This window comes from Crocuta crocuta, unplaced genomic scaffold (genome assembly GCF_008692635.1).
Source record: "Crocuta crocuta isolate KB4526 unplaced genomic scaffold, BGI_CrCroc_1.0 scaffold229, whole genome shotgun sequence".
Classification (NCBI taxonomy): Eukaryota; Metazoa; Chordata; class Mammalia; order Carnivora; family Hyaenidae; genus Crocuta; species Crocuta crocuta.
In genome coordinates this window covers 4,477,520-4,500,348 of record NW_027536464.1, presented here as the reverse complement: position 1 = coordinate 4,500,348, position 22,829 = coordinate 4,477,520, and the positions used below count along the sequence as shown (strand labels likewise).

Sequence of the window (22,829 nt, the reverse complement as noted above, 5' to 3'; positions counted from 1 at the left end):
CTCTGGGGTTCCTTCGTGTCTTCTCGCCCTCACTGAACACTGGGGTGAGTACACTAGAGCCAGACAAGGGCCTGAGAAAACAGCAGGTTGGGGACAGAGGCTCCAGCTTCTGGTTCTGGTTCTAACCTGGGCCCTGATAGTGAATCCTGTTCCCACCGTGGCCTTGACATCCTCCTCTGTAAAATGGGCACTAGTCTCCCACTCTATATACACACCTCCCTCCCAACCTCATTGCCCTCTCCTGGTTTAAGGCCTCGGGGATCTGAGACAAAAGGCACCCATTCCTGGAATTGCCCATCCCTGGGGAATTGGAGGAGCGGGGTGGGGCCTTCCCTGTCCCCAGACTGTCAGGTGGTGGGGGCAGCCTGAGCAACAGCAGGCTGACGGCATCCTCCCCCCTCCTTTCCCCCATCTCTGCCGGCAGCCACCGCAGCTGTCAGGAATTAAGGGCTTGAGGCTGCTGGGGGTGGGGGTGGGGCAAAGGGGGGGGAGCAGTCTGGCTGGACAGCAGGAAAACAGCCGGGGGCAGGAAGTAGTCTGCGTCAGCCAGAGCCTGGGCTGACCCCAGCTGCCCCCTGCCCTCCCCACTCTCCTTCACCATGCTGCGGGGACAGGGACAGCTTGGGACTAGAGTTTGGGGAGGGTATGGGGAAGGCCAGGGCAAGAGCAGACTCAGCACAGGAAGGCAGGCATGAGCCTGAGGTAGGAGAGGGTACCACAGGGACGAGCCAGGCTTTTGAGGAAACTGAGACCCAGAAAGGATTAGGAAGAGCCCCAACCTGGGACAGGGAACGGGTTCCTAACCCAGCTTTCAGACCTCCTTACTCCCCAGATACAGCTCACACTAGCCTTTCCAGGCTTGATGCCTCGTCACGTGGCCCTGGGGTAGGCCATCATGGGGAATGCTGATTTCCGGTCCCATGCAGCTGAATCAGCCCGTCCAGGGGCAAGGCTGAGGGGTCTGCATTTCTAGCCGGTATCCCAAGTGATTTTCATGAGGACCACATTTGGGAAATTCTGCTGACCTGCTTGAGAGGCTGATGTTTTTCCCCCTTTGACCTGCCACTGCCGAGGGAAGGTCTCTTTGCTCCCCCACCCTCTAAGTGCTCCTGAAATACAGAGGTGTAAAGGAGAGGGAGAAGGTCCTTTCTTTGAAAACCCCAGGAGGCAAATAATGATTCTCAAGCCTTGTTTGCACTGGGGCGTAGTTCTGGCCTGATGTCAGGAGGGTCTAAAAGTGCCCAAGCCTCGGGCACTTCTCAGTGCAGAGAGAGGGCAGACGTAAGCACAGGGGCCCTTGGCGTATGTGGAGATGATGTCTGTGACTGGAGCCCCGGTCCCAACTGACCCCTGCCATGGGCAAGGCCCTATCAGCAGCCCCCAGACCCCACCCTGGCCCTGCCCTTGGCTCTGGCCCTCAGCCCAGCCCCAGCCCCCGCAGCCGCCAGCTGAGACCACAATTACAGGGGCCACGAGGTGGGGGGAATAGGGGGAGCACCAGGGATGAAAGGCAGCTCAGAGAATAGTTCCAGCTGTGGCAACTCTGGAGGAGGTTGAGGGAAGGGAGGGCTAGAGGAGGCAGGGTGAGAACAGGTGGGACCCTCGCAGCCCCAACCCAGACCAGGCCAGGCTTAGTCCCCATATTCTGCAAGAGAAGTCTATCCTGGTGAAGAGGAGGGGGAAGGAGCCCTAGACCAAGAAGGGAGCTCTTCAGCCCATCTTTCAGGCCTCAGCTCCTAGTATGTTTGGTCATTAGAAGGAAAGGGAAATGAGCCCTTGGCCTTAGGCTGATCCTGGGCCTTCCAGCAGCTTCCCCACCCATCTGCCTGCATTCTGGCTGTCCCTGATGTGGTCATGCACACATCTGGGGCGCCTCTGTGCTCTTCCCCCATCTCCCTGGCACCACATGTCCCCCACCAATCAGCCAGCAGGGAACCTTCATGGCTCAGACTGTGCCTGGGGCTGGGCAGCTGGGTGAACAAGGGGGTTCTCGAGGGGGGAGAGCATTCCTGAGCTCTGCCTCCAGCCTTCTTCCCAGGCAGCAGTGCAACAGCACAGAGCCATCTCTGAGCTTACAGATGACCAAGATAATGATCAAAATGGTGCCTCTCAGGCCAAGGCTCTCACCCTTCACAGAAGGCGGTTCCCAGACTCCTGCTGAGCTTGGTCACAGAAAATGGACCCCTAACACGAGACTATCAATCTGAAGATTGCAATGCCCTCCGACAATGTACTAAAAAGCTATTGGGCACCCCCATTTCATGATGGGAGAACTGAGGCTCGGAGAGATGAGCTGAATTGATCAAGGTCAAGCTGGCAAACTAGGCCTTTTTTCACTCTTATGTTGTTTCCTCTGAATGCCTTTTAACCTTCTTGGGGTGGTGTCAGTTTCTGCCACTGCTTCAGTTTCCTTCTCTGGCTCGTGGAGGAGGCCAGCATCACCCACTCCACACCACCTACCAAGACCTGGCAATAGAGACAGGGAGGCAGGCGTCCGCCCCTCCGTCTGGGTCAGCCCAGACGTCCAAGAGAGTCTGGAACCCTAGCAGCTTGACCTAGGCTGTCCGTGGGTGTCCTTACTTCCTTTCATCCTACCCTCTCCTGCCCACAGCTCCCCAGATGTCTTGCAGGTCTTGTCTGTCCCTGTTAATAAGGAAGCTGGGCTCTGTGCACCCTCTTGTGGTCCCTGAGAGAAGTGCAGGAGGTTTTGGTGGTGGTGGTGGGTTTGTTTTGTTTTGTTTTGTTTTGTTTTGTTTTTGTTTTTTATGTATTGAACCCAGCTCTGGGGAAGGCAGGGCCTCCACTATAAACCATACACTTCGGAAGCTTCATATCTCCTCCATGCTGCCCATGATGCCAGTTCCACTCTTGCCCTTGGTAAAGTATCCATTGGCAGTAGATTGAGTAGAGAGGTTCTGAGTCCAGATTCTCCACGACACTTCCCTGAAGCTTGGACATTTGACCTAAAGGAGTCAGGAGGAGGCAGGAAGGAAAATTCAGATGCCCTTTCCTGCCCCCTGCAGGCTGATGTCCCCTCTCCATATATGCCTCACTCTGGGATCCCAACGTGATTCTTGAGGGCTGACGCAGGCTGGGTCAAGGGGTGGAGGCAGAGGCATTGTGGGGAGGGAGGACAGATACACTGGAAGCCATGGTTGAGGCCTGTTACATCCAGGATGAGTTCCCCTTCCTTCCGTTTCATTTGAAAAACTCTCCTCTCCTCCATGTGCTCCCAATACCTGTGGTCTTAGTGGGGCTGCCAGTCTCAGTCACGGTAGTACATATTCTTGGACAGTTCTTGGTTTGGGGGTGGTCAAGTGACCCCAGCTGACCAAATCAGGGTCTTCCCTAGGACTTTGGCTGGGAAAGACATTCTTTTTTAGATCACCAGCTCTAAGAATATGGGCATAGGGCTGACATATAGAGAATGTCTATCTGCAGCAGGAGGTAATGAGAACAGTGTGAAAAGAAGGGCAGAGTTAAGCTAGAAACCATAGATGTTGGGGGGCTGGTGAAAGAAGAAGACAAAGGAGAAAGACGTATGACATCATCTGGGCCTCTGGGCTCAGTTGTGCTTCAATTCAGTCTTACTCCTGGACTTGCTAGGTAATTAATTCCCTTTTAATTGTTTTTCATAGCTAATTCCCTTGACCTAAGCTAGTTTGAGTTGAGTATCTTCATTTGCAATCAGGGTCTGGCCAATACCTGCAAGGCATCAGCTCTCTCCCTATTCTCACAGTAACTACCGTTCATTAAATATAAGCTTACTGTGCCAAATGCTATGCTAAGTGCTTTTCGTGTCTCAGAAGAATCCTCCCCATGGCTGTATGAGGATGTGGATGGTCATGATAGTACTGCCACTCTCCCATTGATTGTGTCTCTTTCTCCTTCCCTTGAATTTTTGCTGGTTCCATGACTTGTGTCGGCCAGCAGGGAGTGACGGCAATGATGTGTCACTTCCAAGGCTGGACCTTAAGCTTCTGCCTTCACACTCAGCACAGCCTCTTTTGAAGGACAGCCTAGGTAAGAAGTCTAACTACACCAAGGCCACCATGTTCTGAGGAAGCCCAAGCTAGCCCCATGGAGAGGAGGAGACCCTGGAGGAGCTCCAAGGCACTACTTAGACATATGAGTCAAGCCTCTTAGACTGCCCAGCCCAGCCCAGCCATTGCAGAAGGCAGCCAGGTGAATGACCACAGCCAACAGTTCCTGCCGTAAGGAGCCAAACCACTAAGCTGACTTCTGACAAATTCGTAACCTCAAGGATCATGAGAAGTAATTATTTGGGGGTTGTTTGTTATGCAACAATGAATTACTGAAACATGATGGTATTCCCATTGTATAGGCAAAGAAACTGAGCCTAACATACCTATGTTGTAATCTTCTTAGTAGCAGCAGCAGCAGCAGCAGCAGGCAGCAGCTTCAAACCCAGAGTGCCTGAATCCAAAGCTCATGCTTTGCCTACACACCTAGGTGGGGCAGTCATTTTCTCCTGCAGTATTTAGACTGTGGGAAAAGTGGGGCTCTGAATCCCAGCCATTTGACTATGCCCTCCCCCATTCTCTCTGCGGGAAGATGGAGGCATGAGATTCAGCTCTGAAGAGCCCAGAACCCCAAACCTTTCATCCCTGTCCCTGCAGCCTGACTCCAGCTTCCTGATGGAAGGAAATGTGATTGGGTGCCAAGAGAAACCTTGGGACAACTTTGCATCTTCCCCTCTGTGATTAGAAATACTGTTCTGGGCACTCTTTTCTTTTTTTTTTTCTTTCTTTCTTTTTTTTTTTTTAATGTTTTATTCATTTCTAGGAGAGAGAGAGAGAGAGCGTGAACAGGGGAGGGTCAGAGAGAGAGGGAGTCACAGACTGAAACAGGCTCCAGGCTCTGAGCTGGCAGTCAGCACAGAGCCCGACGCGGGGCTCGAACCCACGAACCGAACCGCGAGATCCTGACCTAAGCGAAAGTCGGACGCTTAACCGACTAAGCCACCCAGGCGCCCCTGGGCACTCTTTTCAATGTTAATGGGGCTGAAGTTAGTTTGGGTGGTTAAAAAGCCTGATGTTACTAATAACATGATTTCATCACAGTCTACAGTTTATAAAGTGCTTTAATCCTATGGGCTTGGGTGGCCCTAAAAGTCTGCCCTGGAATCACCCAAGAGTCACAGAAACAGAAGGGTAAATAAAGGTGTCACACTCCCCAGAATGAAGGTGTGGGCTGGACTGAACTACCAGAGGCTTTTGGTCTTCTTTTCCTGGACCTTTCCAGTCTGTTTGTTTAAAGAGGGACAGCCAGGTCTTCCCCAGCTTGCAGACCCAGGCCAGTGATGTTTGACAAGGCTGAACCAGAAGAACGGGCACTCTTCACCACGGTTGCCAGGAGAGCCTAATTCAATAGGTGGGGAGTTAGAAACCTAAGGTGATAACCCCTGAGATGCTAGTTCTATCANAAACTCACCCACCCACCCCATGGCCAGCAGTTCTAAGGAGTCCTGCATCCAGAGGCCTAGAGACTGGCTCTTCGTTTCCGTATGGGGGCCACAGAGCGGAAGGGACTGCATAGCCTCCCCCAGGGGCCCTCCAGAGCGCTCCCCTGGGGTGAGTGGCCTCCAGCAGCCCCTCGCCTTCGTGGGCGGGCGTGTATCTCAAGCCCCGCCGCCTCACAGTTCGCGGAGGCCTGGGAGACGGACTTCCGCTGCGAGCAGCCGGGCAGCGCCCCTGCCGGAGTCCGGAGGTCCCGCCGACGCCGAGGGGCGCGCGGCTTGGGGGGCCGGGCGGCGCGTCAGAGGCAGAGGCTGAGCTCCTTGTGCACGCGGCAGCGGTGGCACTGCACTACGCAGCACCAGTGGAAGCGACACAGGCAGTTCTCCTCGAGCTGCACGCTCTCCTGGCGGTGCCCGCGGCCGCAGCACAGCAGGTCACAGCCGCTGAGGTCCAGGGCGCTGCTGTTGCAGGCGCGGCCGCGCGTGCCGGGCGAGCCGGTGCGCCGGTTGGGAGCGCAGAAGTCGGGCGAGTCGGCGGCGTAGAGCAGGTCGGCGCGGCCCGGCGGCTTCAGAGTGCGGACGGCGGGCAGCAGAGCCTTGCCGTCGTTGGTTCCCATGACACGCGAGGCGCCGTGGAAGCGCTCGAGCAGCCGCGCGCCCACCTCACGGAACGGGGGCAACTTCTGCCAGCAGGTTCGCAGCGCGCACGAGCCCGACAGCCCGTGGCACTTGCACTCGGTGCGCGTGTGGCTCCGCACGGCCTGCGGGGAGCGAAGGAGCCGGGCGGATGCGGACAGATTGGGGATACGGGGTGCGGGAAGGCCCAGAGGACCGACGGAAAATTAGACGGGGAGGGTGACGTGGACGGAAGAGAGAAAAGAGCAGACCGAAACCGAAAAGGAGAGCGCAAGGTGGAGAGGAGGAAATCCAGGGAGGAACAACTCCGAGTGAAGGGCAAATTGTAAAGAAGGAGGAGTAAGAGAAATGAATGGGAGGAGTGGGGCGCAGTATGCAGCACAGAGATCACAGGACGCACAGTCGGGGAATGGGAGAGAGAGCCGAGAGAGAGAGCAGAATAGACGGCTGGGTGAGATTCTCCCTAGAGGCGGGGAGGGGTTGCAGCTGTCGTGCTCTAGTCCTCCTGCCAACAGGGTCCCCTGTTGCTGCCCCTCGGCCCCAGACAGGGCTGAGCAGAGCTGGCCTTCTGGGCGTCTGACAGGTATGTGGGCCTGTCTGGACATTCCTCTCTGGGCCCCCTCTTATGCCCTGCCTGGTGCCTCAGGCCTGAACCTAGAGGACACAGGATGCGAGGGGAGGGTCCCTAGAGCCTCCTAGAACTAAGGCATAGGGTGCCGGATGGCCCACTGGGAATGCATTACACAGAACAGGGATCCAGAGCCCCTGTCCTTTATTTGCAATTTGTGTCCGAAGCTGGGGTCTAAGAGTCACGACCCCACTAGAAATTTATGGTGTCAGATGACTCAGCAATGCCATCCCTGGACGCCGAGAGTCCAGAGGCCAACCTGAAATACAGACTTGTGTGCCCTCCTCCCCTTCCCAGGATTCTCTCCTTCCTCACACTTACTCCTGGAAATGTCTGACCCAGACAGGTTTCTTGTCCCTAAGTGGGAACTGGGGAGGGGGGCGGTGGGAAGGGGGCTCTTCATTGCAGAGGGAAGGGGAGAGGCAGGGCCCAGTCTGGAGTCGGTGAGCAGCCAGTTGCCAAGTGCCCAGATTCAGTCACAGCTTTCCTGGCCTCTACCGGACCCCTCCTACCTTCACCAGCCTTGTCTTTCACCTCTTCCAAGTCTTCCTTCCTTTCTAGCCCTTTCCCCTGGCTTCCCTCGCTTCTCTGAACTCCTTCATCCCCAGACCCCATACCTTTGCCCCAGCTTCTATCTTTTGTTTCATCTCCAGCTTTTGTCACACTCCTCTGTCCCTGCCCTGGCAGCCAGTTCTCCACGTCTCCCGTCTCCCGAGCTTTGCTCCACCTGTCTGCTCTCAGAGGTTTGTCTTCCCTACCTGAGGTCCCTAAAGGCCTCGAGTCCTCTTCTCTGGTGTCCCCTCCCCGTCTTGCCCACTAGACCACGGGCTCCAGGCCCTCCCAGGCCTCCCAAGGGACTCCCCCTTCTAGGCTGGCCACCTCACGTGCACATGCCCAGCCACATGCCCCAGCCAATCTCCCCAGCGTCCCTTCCTGCGAGCTGGCTCCCACGCACATTAACATGGTCCTGCACATACTCGTCCTCACTCACACCCGCATCCCCTCACACTTCTACAGACTGGCTCCCGCACACCCCACCCTCACCCACGTCCGCTCACACCTACCCATACTCACACACTCTCTGACACGCCCATGCCCATACTCACCAGCCGGCCGGCCTCATTGTTGTGAAGTTGCACCAACGCACGGATGTCTCCGCGTCCCCGCTTGTGCCGCGCATCCATAAAGAGCCTTGACTTCTCGTCCCCGAAGTCCACGTCGTCGCCGCAGCCGCCCCACTCCCAGGCGGCGCTGCCGTCGGGGGAGCCAGCGGAGCCGGGGGGCCCGGGGGTGCNTGGGGCTCCTGCAGCCTCCTCAACCCCCCCACCCTCTTCTCTGATGCCTCCTGCCCCGGTCTCCTCCCCACACTGACCCTGCTGCAGGATGCGCCCAAAGGCCTTGCTGTGGCTGGAGCAATTCCAGCGGCGGAATCGGAACTGGAACTGGCACTCTCGCACCCCAAGCCGGGCGCCCCGGGCTAGCTCCGCCACCACCTCTGGCTCGGCCTGGCACAGCTCAGCTTGCCGCCCTGCCAGCCGCCGTGCTTTCCTGCAGATGCTGGTAGGATCCATGACCAGGGGGCTGCCCACCGCCCTGGAAAGCAAAGGACAGCGGATCCAGGGTATGACTCAAAAGACTGGGGGTTAGGGTTAGGGGAGCACTGGGGAGGGAGCCCAGCCCTGCTCAGCCCACAGCTGGGAGCTGGGATGTGCCTCTTCTCTCCCCCCACCCTAACTGAGTTTGAAATTGTCCCATCTGGTTCTCTTACTGTCCCATGTCCCCCTCTTTGGTAGAGTTTAGACTGACATTGCTATAGAGCAAGATCAGTCTTATCCTTCTGTGCACATCTTCTTTAATAAATCCTTACAGGAATTTGGCTCAAGGTGAGGGCACCTGGCACCAGATGAGCCAAAAGGGAGATAAAGAACAGGCTTGGCCCAAAAGGGTGATGAAGAAATTAACAGGAGGAAGATCATGAAGACTGTCAAAGAAGAAAAAAAAAAGGCAGGAATCATGAGATACAAAGAAAAGTAGGCAGGATCAAAGAAAAGTCTGGTCTTAGTGGACAACCAGCTGTGTACATCAGCTGACAGCCCTGATGCTAGAAAGGCAGGGGCGATCTCAGGGATGTAGGAAGCCATAGGATTTTAGAATGGCTACGGAAGGGAAGCTCTCTGACAGAAGTCACACCCCCTCTCTAGCTCAGTTTCTCCTTCCGTAAAATGGGAACATTGGGCTTTGATCTTTAAGGTGGGCCCTTGCACCAGGATATCCTGTTTTTCTGAACTGGAGAGCAGGACGGAGTAGCTGGGGACTGAGGCCCTGAAGCATTGTTGTGAAGTAAGTGACACTACCCTTCTGCTCCAGCGTCTGACTTTTTCAGAGCAGGATGGCCGGGAAGGCAGGCCAGGCCCTGACATCACTCTGATGTCACTGGTTGTAACCTAGCTGGCTTGGGGAAGGGGAAGGCTGTTTGGTTTGGTGGGTAAAGACCTAATGGGAAGTTCCACACACTTCCAGAAATCCTTCCATCCCCAGCTTTCCTTCCGCCTAAGGATAGAGCTGTTTCCTGGTTTCCATGGACCAGATCCCTAAAGGTTAAGGTTATTCACAGCTGAGCGGAACTGCTTTAATCAGATTGCTCTTGTTTGATGAGCACTTAGCTGGGGTCCCTATGCTGCAGGAATGAGTGGGCGGAGCACTTGGACCTGAGAGTAATTTGAGATCACACAAAAACCCTTCCGCAGAGGGCAGAAAAAAGACTCCAGGTGGGGAGAAGTAGCGCCAGGAGATAGAAAATGTAGAGAAAAATGGTAGGCAGGTGCCAAAGGTCAAGGTGGCCTACTTTTCATTTTAGCCTTCATGCCCATCCACCCCCCGTCCCCATTTGCTCCACAAGTACAGGCTGTCCAGGCATGTTCTGGCCCCACAGCAATGAGATGTAATGGGCTTGAACAGCAGCAAGAGGAATTTAGGTCTTAAGTTAGAACTTCTCAACTCTGGGGAGTGAGATGCTTAAAGAGGCCGTTGCAAGATGTGTAAGCTCAGTTCTCTCTAAGGTCTCCTACTCTCCCTCCCCCCTCCCCCAACACACACCCCACCTCATCAGATCATTGTCAGCCTCCCCACCCAAGTAGTCCTGGAGCCAAGATTCTTTTCTTAGGGAAGAGTTACAGTCCAGACCTTGCTTCCTCCATGCTTAGGACTTGACCATCACTGCATTCCAACCGCAGCCTGGGAAGGTCCAGCCCCAGCCCTTTCCCAATCCTAGAAAAGTGGTGGTTGGAGCAGTGGGGAATTGGCCATGGGTAGGGCAGCCCAAGCTGGTTCCCAGTGGCCCAGTCACCTCCAAGAGTTGATCAGTCTCTCTCCCTCTCTCTCTCTCTTCAAGTATCATCTATCCCTCCCACCCACACCCACACACATCCATTTATCCACCTCATTACAAAATGACTTCCAGCATGGTTATATAGGGCCAGTAGATAAGACTATAAGCACCTTGGGAGTTAGAACTGACATTTTCTTTTGTTTCCCGTGGCAGATTTTTAGGCGCTTCATTCGTATTTCCCCCAATTTTTATTATGAAAAGTTGCATATTACAAATAAATGATTACTATAATACTACACAATGAACACCATTTAACACATGTTTTTGAATGAATGAATGAACCATCTAAAGAGAATGTCCTCATTTGAGCCCACACCCCTGTCCTCGTNCCCCCACCCCACCCCCGGCCCCCACCCCCCATGCAGAGGCAGGGAAGCAGGCCTCTCCATGGCTATCCAGCTCCTTTCCTGTCACCTGATTGTCCAGGCCTCCAACTGGGAGTCTGGGGCTCTGCAAACTTGTCTTCCCCAAACCACCCCACCCCCATGCCACTAAGCTCCCCAGTCTCTCCTCCCCAGCCCTGCCCTCTGCTAACTCCCTACTTTCCCAAGGTTGACTGGTCTTACTCTCAAGGTTACTCTGACCCCATCCCTCTCCTCTCCCTCTTCCTGCCCTAGGGAAGCAGGAGAGGGTGGGGGTATGCAGGGAGAAAGGCAAAAACCTCCTGACCTTGTCCGCTTGCCAGGGGCTAGAGATAGGAGAGAAATAGGGAAGAGCAGGAGGGGTAGGGCCCTCCAGGAGGTGGGGCCAGCCCTTTGCAGGGTTGAGGGGCTGCCCCAGAGTCGGTTGCTGGTCGCTGGTCTGGGTCTGGCTCCCCAGCCTGGCTTGCTGCCTGGGAACGAGGCTTGTTTACAAGCTGGTCAGGGGGAGGGATGGGCAGTAGTAGCAGCTAGAATCCCAAGGGACCAGCTCGCTCCCTGCCCTCCTGTCCTCGCTCCCATCCCCAAGTCACAGGAAAGGAAAGTCCATAAGAGGAGTAGCAGGGTGAGGGGGGGATGCATTGGGCAAAATATCAAGTGTCACTTCTGCACCCTGGTCTCTGTCAACTTAGGGTGAGCTGAGCCACTGTGGGCAAGTCAGTTCTCTCTCTGGGCTCCAGAAACATGAAGAGTTACATGAGAAGCTCCCTTATTCCCTCTAATGTTAACACTTGACTCCACATCAAGAAATAACTCCCCCATCTCCGCTCTTTCCTTACCCTCATTTCTTCCCTTCTGCTTCCTTAGGGAATCAGCTCTGCTTCTTTGGCCTCTGAGTCAGCCTTCCTTGGCGTGGGGTCAGCCCAGAGAAGATGTGCCCTTTTGGGGGCATCTGCATGTTTTGGGGGCTAAGCTCAGTGGTGTAGGAGTTATATAATATATAATACGTAGGATCTGAGATCCTAATCAAATAGTCATTCCTGGGCATAGAAAAAATGAGACTAGTCCTAAAAGAAATCTTGCAGACAAGAAGGGACAAGCCTAACGTTGGCCATTCTAACTGGCTTTGGCAGGTGCCAAGATCTGCCTCCCAGGGACCTTGATCGGTAGAATCAATAGCCAAGCGAGGTGGCATAAGGGACAACCAGCTCCTACTGGCAACATCTGTAGATCTAAGCCCTGAGGGACCCAGGCTCTGGTCTAACCTACCTCTCCATCTCCAGATTCAGAGGGCCAAAGGGAATGCCAGAAGCCATCTAGTCCTACTCTACCCACTTCACCCCCATCACACAGACGAACATCTGAGGAAGGAGGTGACTGACCCTGGCCACTCAGTGGAAAAATCCTTAATGCAAGAAATTTAGATGAATGTTATTTTTTAAGTTTATTTACTTATGATGAGAAAGAGAAGGAGTATGTGCGTGTGCAGGGGAGGGCTGTCAGCTCAGGGCCCCACACAGGGCTCGAACTCATGAACTGAACCCTGAGATCATGACCTGAGCTGAAATCAAGAGTCAGATGCTTAACCAGCTGAGCCACCCAGGCGCTGCTAGGTGAATATCTTTAAAACCAAAGGGACTGGAGGGAATGACCACATGGGGTTTGGGGAGACCTAAGTTGGCCTCACACACCATCCTCTACACAGCCCTTATGCCTAGCAGGGTTGACTCACCCAGTGATGGTCACATCCATCCCAGATTATATGTCTAACTTTCTGGACTCAGAGCTACCCGCTGCCCATCCCTAAGTCATCAAAATCATACCCAGCATCTTCCCAAGCTCACCTTAGATCCCTATTGCCCTGAGCCCCAGTCCTCACTGACCACCCTTCTCCCCATCACTTCAGGTGTCACTCATTTGGGGGTGCTCGTGATCCTGCCAGCGGCATAACTAATTTGTCACGTTGTCTTGTCTTCTCTCCACTTAGATCGAAGACACACTAAAGACAAAGATCTTACGAGGAAGCGTGACATCATTAGTAGCACACGTGCAGAGTTTTGGGAATCTGTGACTTGGGTTTGGATCTGGGCTCTACCATTTGCTTCTCCTAAGATGTCAGCCAGTCCCTTGCATGGGAAGTGGGCACTTAATATTTGTTGATTGAATGAGACCTCACCTTCACAACCTCAGTCTCCACAACTGTCGAATCTTGATACCTGACAACTTCCCTGGTACACATGAAAAGAGCCTGTCCTGACAGTGAGCTCCAGCAAATGGGTTTCGTCTTCCCATTCACACCCATGTTCACGTCTTGGGCCTGCCCAGAGCAGGGCAAATGGTAGGAGCCCAGGCCGCTTCTTGTGGATTCATGAGAATACCCTTTTCTCCAACTCTCAGCCCTTACTTCTCAGCTGGGACCCCTGTGTGTCTTCCTCCCTTACCGGCCCTGACTGTGGACCAGGAGCACCCTCCAGGACCCCTCCCCTTCCCCAGAGAGCACTCCCAAGTGGATTATTGAGGCCAAGGAGATCCCAGGCCTTTTTGGTGCCCAGCCTCCTCTGAAAGGCCTCATGGCCCGCCCCCCTCTTATTTCCTCACACTCACCCCCAGGGTCCTTATCTGACCCCCACCTCCTAGGAGCCAGCAGAGGGAGCCCTGAACCCTGGGGCTGTGGGTGGGGGCTGGATGGGGGTGGGGAGGTGGGTGGTGGAGAAGGGGCAGAAAAATGTTGCCTGACGGCTGCTGAGGCGGCTGGGCCCGGGCCTGTGCCCGCCCGCCTGTCCTGTCCTGCTCTGTCTAACTCGGTAATTACTGCTCCCCATCCCCCAGCCACTACCCCCACCCCAACCACCACATCAAAGCCAGTGATGCCCCAGCTCCATTAACCCCTGCCTCCCCACCGCCCACCAGGTACCCCATTCCACCCCTCTCCCACACTGGCCCAATTTGGTTCCCTGTGCCCCATCCTGGACACTACCCTTCCCACCTCCTCATGCTGCTCTCCTTCTCATGGCTCTTGGGAGAGGCGGGGGCCTTCCCTTCCCTGATGAACCTCACCAGTCAAGAGGTGAAGTTCCTATTGGTCAGGGCACAAAAGAGTGGACACATTGACCCTCCATTGGATTCTCTGAGAAGAATCTGTCATGTGCCTTCTGCTCTCCCCTAGTGAGGTGCGGAGCCCCCATGGGAAGGTGGGGATGGGGAGCAGAAGAGACCCGTGGAAGACCCTGTACCCCTTTCCTGAGCCCCCTCCCACCCCTCACTGCCTGCATTCTGAATGGCCTAAGGCAAGTCCCCTCCTGTTCCTGGACTTTGCTGGACTTCTAGCCATAAGTGAGAACATTGGCCTAGATGATCTCCAAGTCCCTTCTAGATCTAATTTCTGGCTTAAATGGAGGGCTTGGAGCTGGAGGAGCCAGCTTTGGAGGCCAGGTGGAAAATCGAAGATCCCTCCCAGCGACCTTTTCCCTCCCTCGGCTCCTCCTCTGGTGGACCAGGGGAAGCACCCAAGGTCTCATCCCACTCTGCCTCAGGCAGGAAGGAGGGTGTAGGCTAGAGGGCGCTCTGCCCAGTCCCCAGGGACAGGCTTCTGTGTCCCCTAGCGCCTGGGGCTCCGGCTGGGCTGGCTGGGCGCCCTGCTGCCAGCCTGACGGCAGCCTGGCTTCCCCACCCCACCCTCGCCTCATCCCCTCCACAGCTGCATTTCTCCATCAAAGTACACATTCTGGAATCCCCCTCGCTGGGCCCTGGTGATCAAACCTCCCACTGACCTCCCCCCACCAACTCCTGGCTTCCGATGAGAGCAGGGCAGGAGGGGGCTGCCCCCCCTCCAGGAAATGTCACAGTGCCAGGGCTCTGGTGGGCTCAGGACATGCTCTGGCCCGGATCGAGCCAGCCTCCTTTTGCCCCTGCCCTTTTCTGCTCACAGCCCCATTGTCTGCCTCCAGGGGAAGCTGCCAAGGCGGGAGGCCTGGAGGGGGGTACTGGGTGGCCACCCCACCCCAGCTCCCCACCCCGCCGGGAGCTTGGGGGGTGGGGATCAGCAACAGGACTGCCCACAAAGGGCCAGATAAAGACAGAATGGAGGAGGATGGCCAGGCCCAGCCTGGGGTGGAGAGGGGTCCCAGCTGCAAAACCTGGGTGCCATGAAGATGCCTGGGTCCTTTCCCTGACTCCCTGTGGGGCCACAGATAAGGTTGTCCTAGGCCTCTGGTTCCTGTTTCCTTTCCATAGTGGGTGAAGTAGAGGGAGGGGGATGGGGGGAGAGAGGCAAGATGAGATGGGGGAAGGGAGTGAGACTGGGTAGTGTTTTTGCTAGTGGAACAAGGGGGAGGGTTGGTTTCTTTCATAGAAAATATAAAACAGAAAGAGGAAAGAGGAAGAGAGAAGGGAGATTGATTTGATCTATTCTGTGAGAGTGAGCTGTTTTCCACATGCACTGATTGAAGGCATAAGTAAAGATGGGTCCGACATTGGGGAGAACTTCCTGGGGGAGAGTGGGAGGGGCTCAGAGAGCAGGCTGGAAGGGGTGGGCGCTGGTGACCAGGAAGCCACAGACTTTCTCTCTCTGCCTCACTCTCAAAATGGGATCTGTCAGGGCCAGGGCTCATGCTGGATGGCCTGCAGGCAGTGGGCTGGACACGATGACCTCAAGAGAGCCTGGCCAATGTCCTGGAATCTGGGATTCTGTGATTTACAAAGATATGGTTACAGATGGGAGAGAGACAGACAGAGAGGCCGGAGGCAGAGTTTAGAAAGCATGCACTGCATGGAGGGGGGATGAGGAGGAGGGGGAGAGGAAGTGGAAGGGAGACTTTTCTGGAACCTGGGGCCAGGTACCTGAGCCTATTCCAGGCCCTGGGTCACTCCCCTACAGGACCCTCCTTTCCTTATCAGGACAATCCAGTCACTCAGGTTCCTAGAGTTGTCTCTGTTCCCACCCTGGAGGCTACTAGCATGTCAGGCTGGTGAGCAGGGCTGCTGCTTCCCTGCTTACTGCTAGAGCTCCAGCCTGGAAGCAGGGAAAAGAGGGCCAGCAAGCAGGTCAAGGAACAGCCTGGAAGCCCCTGGCCTGATAAAGTTACTAGCCAAAGTAAAGCTGAGGTAGAGGGGGGCAGTGTGGGGGTGAGGGGTGGGCAAGGAGTGAAAGGGACCTTAGGCCAGCATGGATGCTGGGTCCAGCCCACCAGCCCAAGCCTGATCTCAGACAGCAATGGTGGGGTGGGGACAAGCAAGTAGAGTCAAAGATCCTGAGAAAGGAATCTGGGCTCAGACCAAAGGAATGAAGTGTCAGAAGCAGAACAGAGGAGAGTGAGGGGCCAGTGCAGGTGGGAGAGGCAGGTTCTCTGCGGGAAGCATCTGAGTGAGGCAGTTGCTGGACACCTTATCACCCCAGCCTCTCACTCTTCACCCAGCTCGCCGCAGCTGCAGCCATGAAGGCCCCTGTGTTCTCCGACACCTGCCCTCCTCACCTCCTCCCCCACTCCTTGCTTTCCAGCTTCAGGGTCAGTCTCCAAGGGACCAGACCTCTCTCCCTCTGGCTTGTCACCCACCCACCAGCTCCTCTTGAACAAAAGAACCCCCACAGAATCAAGCCCCCAGGAAGGTGAATCAACCAATTCAGCAACATTCCACAAAACTCCCCCAGCACCTTTAGCCTCCAGGGCCCAAAGACAAAGGCTCTGCCTTCCAGGGGCAGGGAAGAGAGACCACAGAGGGGATGGTTGCCAGTAAAACGCACTAACTGGCATGGTTGTCCAATGCATGGGGTGCAGTAAGAACACACAGAAGGATGGGAAGAAAAACAAAGAGACAGTGTCATGGAAGATGTGTTATTCTAACCGGAAGGATGAGAATGATTTAGACAAATGGTGAAGGAGAGGAGGAGGGCAACTACCAGCAGGGAGAGACCTCTGACCCCATACCTTGAGAAAGGGCAAAATTAGAAAAGTGTGTCTGGGAAACAGGACAGAGACCCTTTTACAAAGTTTTGCTTGGGACTCTGGATTTTAAATTTAAATTAATTCTTTTCATCCCTACAAACTCTAGCCAGGAAAACCTGCAGCGTGGAGGAGGAGACTTACACTTAGGGAGCACCTCCCAATGTCAGATCACTTTGTAGGTCCTCCCACCTAATCCTCCTATCTAGTTTACCAGGTAGGGGGACTGTTTCCCAGTTTGAAAGTTGAGACGTTGAGGCGCAGGGAGAAGTGACTTGCCCAAGGTCACAGACTTAACAAATTTTTCCTCTGAGATTGGATCTCAGGTCTGTCTATTTCAAAACTGACACAGCATTATACCAAGCCAGGATTGAAGGACGCATGTTCCCTTGGCCAGGACCTGGGTCATCCTCGATTTGCTCCCTCACTGACACCCCCAAGGGACATCTCTCGCGCATCAGGAAAGAGGGATCGCAGCCAGCAGCTCCCTGTGTGGGCATCCAGCAATCTTACTCCCCAGAGGAGAGGGATCTGCCTGCCCCACCCCTCCTTCCAAATCGGGGGGTGGAAGAGGAGTGGAGGATAGGAAATCCAGCCAATGACATGGCACTATGCAAATAGACAGGACCCTGCTTTCTAAGGATTGGCTGATGCGTCAGCGGTATTGTCCAAGTCCCTCCTCTTTAAACTCTGAGCTATTCCAGGCGGGTCTTTGCAGCTCGGGAGAGACAAGGAAGGAAAAGAAAGTCTTCGGGATCCGAATCTCTGAGAGGTCCCGACCCGGCACCCACCTTCCCAGTTGCTGTCCATCCCCAAGGCTCTAAGTTCCCGCGACCTTAGCCGCGTAGGTGTCTGCTCTACCCAGGCCCGGGTCTGGAGGCCAGGTCTGGGAAGACGTCCCCATCCCCTGGTTGGCCAGGCCTCCCTAACACCAGGACCCTTCATGATTCTCAGTACCTCCGGAGCTGCATTTTTTTTTTCATTTCTGACCCCCACATCTGGAAGGGTCAGAGCCTGGGTCCCTTTCCTGTCCCTTTCTTCCTCTTCTTTGCTCCGGGAGAAGGATGTAGAGAAAACCGCGGTCCTGACTCAGTTTCCCTTTACGTTTTCTCCCCGACACTGCCACCCGATTTGAAGTAGCACTCAGGGAGAAGAAGCTGGTGGGTTGTTGAGCAAAATAAGGCGGGGAAGGGACAGTTGTTTGACCCTCCCTGCCTTGTGGCTTACCACCTGGTTCCTCTCTTGCCCGCAAATCCAATCCTCCTCCCCTAAATCCAGGGCCCACCTCACACACTCTTTTCTTTGGACCTCTCACTGCACATCTTCCCCGTCTACCCGGTAGCTCTTTCCTACCCGCGAGCCAGTTCCTTGAGGACCTGGATTGAGCGCAAAACCAGAAGGGGTAGAGGGAGAACGGGGAGGGTGTGTCGCGCAAGGTGGGAGGAAATACAATAGAATGTGCGGGGCGTAGGGTTAGGAACATCTGAGCGGCAGTTTAGAAGTGGCCCAGGAGGAGTCCGGGAGGAGAGCGGCACGCGCCTCCCCGGCACCTCCCCAGCTGCCCCAGGGCTGGGCTCCCGCTCGCTCGCAGGTACAGGCTGGAGGCGGCGGGACCGCGTTTCGGAGCCCCCCAGTCAGTCCCGAGGTCCCCATCCTTGAGCTTCAGGAGCCACGCCGGGCCAGCCAGCTCGACACAGCACTCACCACCACAGTCCGCCGACGTGCGCGGGACACAGGAGCAGCAGCAGCAGCAGCCCGAGGAGGGAGGGCGCGGGCGGCAGCATCGTGAGCGTCCTACCGCGGGCCGGTGCTGTCGGGGGGGCGAGGCTGCGGGGCCGGCCGGGGCGCGCGGCGGCGNCTAGCTGGGGAGGGGGGGACGGGCTGGAAGGGAGACGTTTGACAGGTTTGTTGACTGTAAAGAGAGAAAACTTCTCAGGAATGAGGGAGTTGGGGGGGGCGGCGGTTCGGAGGGAGATGCTGGAGAGGGGGCCGGGAGAGGAAGTCAGCCTGGGGCGCTGGGTGCTCCGGGAAGGGATGTCGAACTCTACCGTCTGACGGACGGATTCTAGAGGGGTCGCCCCTTACCGGCCCCGCCTCCGCGCCGCACGCCCCTTTCTCAGCCTTTCCTCGAGGAAAGGAGGAAGCCCCAGGCCTCCACCCTCGCTCCCCCAGTCACCCGGCCTCTTCAAGCCCGCGTTCGGGGGCCGGGAGGTGGGGGGAGGGCTGCGAAGGGGAGATTAGACAGCAAGAGGAACCTCTTGATGGCCTGCGCTCAAGCGCTCGCACGTGTAAGCGAGCGATAGAGCTGAGGTTGCAGTCTTGCGAGAGATTAGGGGGGCAGACCTCGGGGCAGCCGGGCCTCGCGTGGCCGCGGGTGCCTCCCTCTCGTGGCTTCCCCAGCTTGGCCCGGGCCACAAGGGGTGGAAGAGCCAGCTGCAGGTGAGATGGCGTTTATCTGATTCTCTAATGCCACAAAAATGTCTTTGATGCCCCTGCCACCCCCCAGGTGGGGGTTGGGGGGTAGATCAAAGGCCCCGTGGGGAGGAGGGACAGCTCCATTCATCACGCCTAGCGGACTGGCTGTGGCCGCCGTCCCTGCTCCTCCCCCCCGCCCCCCCACGTGCCCCAGGAGTGCCGAAGGACAGGTGGTGCAGGACATTCCACAGCAAGGGCCAGTCTTCCTATCACCACCATCTAGAGTGGCATCACCCGTTAAGGGTGGGGGATCTCCCCAGTGATAGGAACTTCAGATACTCTGCGGACAGCTCCTGGTCTTTAGGGATGGAGATAGCACCTGAACTCCTGGAGGGAGGGAAGCCACTGGCTAAAGAGATAAACATCTTTGGCGAGCAGGGAGAAGGCAAGATTGAGCCCCCAAGAGAGTGGGGATAAGTGGATAGAGATGAAGGTGAGGGACTAAGGGGATGCGGCAGAAGACCATAGATGCCTAACCCTGGGGAGGAGGCGGATCTGGGGAAGGCCCGAGGAGGAAGTGGGGAACCTGGAGAACCGAAATGGAGAAACATTGCCCTAGGTGCATAAGGAAGTTTTGCTTCCTTAGGTTTGCTGTGAACCTGCCTCCATGGCTGCCGTGTCCAANCACTCTAGAGAAGAGGTGGGGCCCCTAGTGGCTGAGGGAGAGATAGTGAGGGGCAAGAGGCCCAAATGTCGCCCCCTCCCATTTTAGCCTTTAATAGCATCCAGCTGCCACCCATGGCCCCTGCACCTATTAAGTTTGTACACAGTTGCTGTTTTCCAGGGCAATGCCAACTGTGGACACTACACACTCAAAGACAGACCCAGATTGGGCACACACTCAGGCCAGATGGTGCTAAATAGGCATCTGGAGAGCTTTGGGGGTTCCTAAAGGCTGCAGGTGGCCAGTGACCAGACCCCTGGGAATCACTGCCTGGGTTCTAAGTCCCCTACCCACCCCTGCCCCCACCCTGCTACTGTTATTGCAGATTATGAAATGCTCTCCCTATCCTGCATTCTTCTCCGAGGCAAGAATTTTAATGTATTTGTCTTTGTCATCAGGGGACCAGGGCTCTGGGACCGCCCTGCCTCTGCCTAAGGAGGGAGCGCCCCAAATTTAGTCCCTGCTGTCTCCAGACCCCAGCCTCTTTCTATTACCACCCCCTCATGTCCGAGCCTTGCCCCTTGCCTCCCTCTCCTAAGACACAGTCTCTCTGTGGGGTGGATAAAAATGATGTTATTGAAACAACAGAATTGGGAGCAGTGGCAGGGAGCAGGGATCAGCGCAGGAAACTGGGGCGTTTGCCAAGAAGCCTTCTCCCCCGCAGGCGGCCTTTCTGCCCCCACCCCCCACCTTTCCTACAAACACACACAGATCGCCCCACCCCTCCTGCAGCACTCTCTCTGGCCAGATCGTACAGAATATTTGGCCATCCCTGGATTCCCTAAGCCCTCACCCCTCCCCCGCCTCCATCCCAGAGTCCCATTGCAGAATCTATTGGCCCAGTAGTGACTGCAAAAGCACTGGGGCAGAGGAGGGGTTTGCTGGAGTCTGTGACAGGCAAGCCTGGGTTTCCAGGTCAACTGTGCTTCTGCTCACTCTCTTGCTTTCTCTGCACCCCCATCTAGGGGTTGGCTGGCGTGTGGTCAGAACCAGAGCAATGACTTCTGCCCTTATGCCATCTGAACCTTTAGAGAGATGAGTTTAGATGTTCCTGAGACTTCAGGAACTATTACCTATTACCTTAGTAAACTCTTCATGGAGCAGGGCCGGGGGATAGAGACAGAGATACACAAAGACAGATCAAGATGCGTGCACACACTTGCACACTCACAAATATCACAGCTGGGGTCAGGCATCCAGATAACCCCACAGAAACCACAGGACACCCTTGCCTCACTTCGATAGTGTTGGGTAACTTTCAGTTACAGGTACAGATGGACACACAGGTGGGCTGACGCAGACTGAAACACATACCTGCCTCTCTGGAGGTGAAATGCACATGCAACCCCGTCTCCCTCCCCCGCCTCCCACACCACCTCTGCACAGACATGCATGTGGAGGAATGTTCACAGGAGACTGGAATGGGAACACAGCAGCCAGAAGGGGGCAGCATGGGTGGGGGGGCGCCTCTCTGATCCCCCTCTGTCCTCTGGGCACTGGGCCCCCTCCATCTCTTCCTCCGTCGCTCTGCCTTTAGTCTTGAGAACTTTTTACTCCACATCTAGGCCCTGATGCAAAAGAGAGATGTGGAAGGAACGCAAGGATGTCTGGCTGTGGAGTGGAAGAGGGAGGAGGGGCAGAGGTGGGGAGTGGGGAGGGGGAGAGAGGCAGCTGGGAATAGATAACATCAGAGTCGCTGCAGGGGGAAAGCAGAGCCCTCTGTCTGTTAGATCCTCTCTCCCCATCTTTCCGTGTGTCTTTTCACGTCTCTCTCATCTCCAGAATTTGGTTTCTATTTGTGTCTGTCTCTAAATCACTTTCTCTGCTTCTTTGTTTCTCAGAATGACTGAAGCTGCAGGAGCCCAGGAATTTGGGCCTGTGACCCTTCCCCTCCCACTAACCTCCCTCTCTCCTTCCCTCTGCATTGCCTTCCCTCTTCCCCAGCAAACAGACCTAACTGCCATTCCTTTAGGGTGGCCACAGGGCTTGAGAATTGAGAATTCCTTTAGGAAAAGGCCCTGGGTGTCTAGGTCCCAGGAGAACATAGACGGGAAAGGCTGGCCCTCTAGAGAGATGGACGGAAGGGGAAAGAAAAAAGGTCACTTTCTTTTCCCTTCTGTACCCTGTATCGCCCTACCCCAGCTTTCCCAGCGCACCTGAAGTCAGGAAGGTACGACTTTCCAGCCAAGCGTGGGAGCTTGGATGCCTGATTCCCAGCTTTAGCCCTTTGAATCCCTGCCTTGCAGACCTAGTTTCCTCTGAGACCCCCTCTGGGCCTTTGTCCAAGGTGACCCCAGGCTCCAGTTTCCCCAGAGCCCACCTGCCCCACATCTTCCATATCTCTCACCCCTACCTATGCCCCAACCTTCCAATCACCCCATCACTCAGGGAGAAAGAACTGGAGGGGACTGGGGAGGAGGTCTGAGGAGGGGAAGGGGAACAGGGGCTGAGAGGGAGGGGCTGCTCGCCCACCAGGACTGGGCCCAGAAAAGCCAGGGAACATTTGTTTCCACTTAGCTCAGCTCCAGTGGCCCCGGATGGGAGTGGTTGGACCCAGGAGCCTCTCCAGTCATCCCAGTCGAGACCTGGCTCCTGTATTAGGACCTGAGGGTGGGCAGAAGGACCCTGGCATGGCCTCGGGTATTTTGGGAAGAGCCTCTACCCTCTTCTCCATTCTTCTCCAGGAGACACCCCCTCTCCACACTGCCTCAGGTCCCACCTCTGAGGGAATCAGGCCTTTCAGTCTCAGTCTCTCCTAATTGTGTTGGTGTCTGCTGGCTATCCCTGGGCAGCAGGCAGCACATTTTTAATTGAACACCTACTAGGTGCCAGGCACCCAGCTACATAGTGGAGAAGCAACGGTGAAGAAAAGCAGATCTCAAAGAGCTCATGGTCATTAATCATATCATCTTACAAACAAATGGAAAACCGCAACCTTGACCTGTGTGGTTGAGGAGTAGGGAAGGGCTGTGAGGCTCTGGCCTCGGGGATTGGCCAAGTCAGGAAAGGAGGAGCAGGCTTCTCCGAGGAGAGAATGCTCCCACTGAGATACAAAAATAAGGTGGGGTTAACTGGGAGACACAAGAAAAGGAAGAGCATTTCAAGCTGAGGGAACAGCCTTTGTAAAGGCCCTTCAGGGGGATGGAGAAGGCGTGGGGGCACGGAATCAAGGTTGGCATGGGTTGAAAGAGAATGAAAAGCAGCCTGGTGGGAGATGAGGCTAGAGAGATTTAGGGGGATCAAACCAAGTAAAGCCTTACA

General features: G+C 55.7%; 1 protein-coding gene across 1 annotated transcript; it reads right to left on the bottom strand.

Moving 5' to 3' along the window:
• Positions 1–5,452: 5,452 nt before the first annotated feature.
• On the bottom strand, positions 5,453–18,280 carry WNT6 (Wnt family member 6). Its single transcript, XM_077748658.1, has 3 exons — positions 18,134–18,280; positions 7,850–8,336; positions 5,453–6,240 (listed from the first exon to the last, which is right to left on the bottom strand). The coding sequence occupies exons 1-3, from the start codon at positions 18,211–18,213 to the stop codon at positions 5,779–5,781; spliced, it is 1,029 nt and encodes a 342-aa protein (XP_077604784.1). The 5' UTR covers positions 18,214–18,280; the 3' UTR covers positions 5,453–5,778.
• Positions 18,281–22,829: the final 4,549 nt, after the last annotated feature.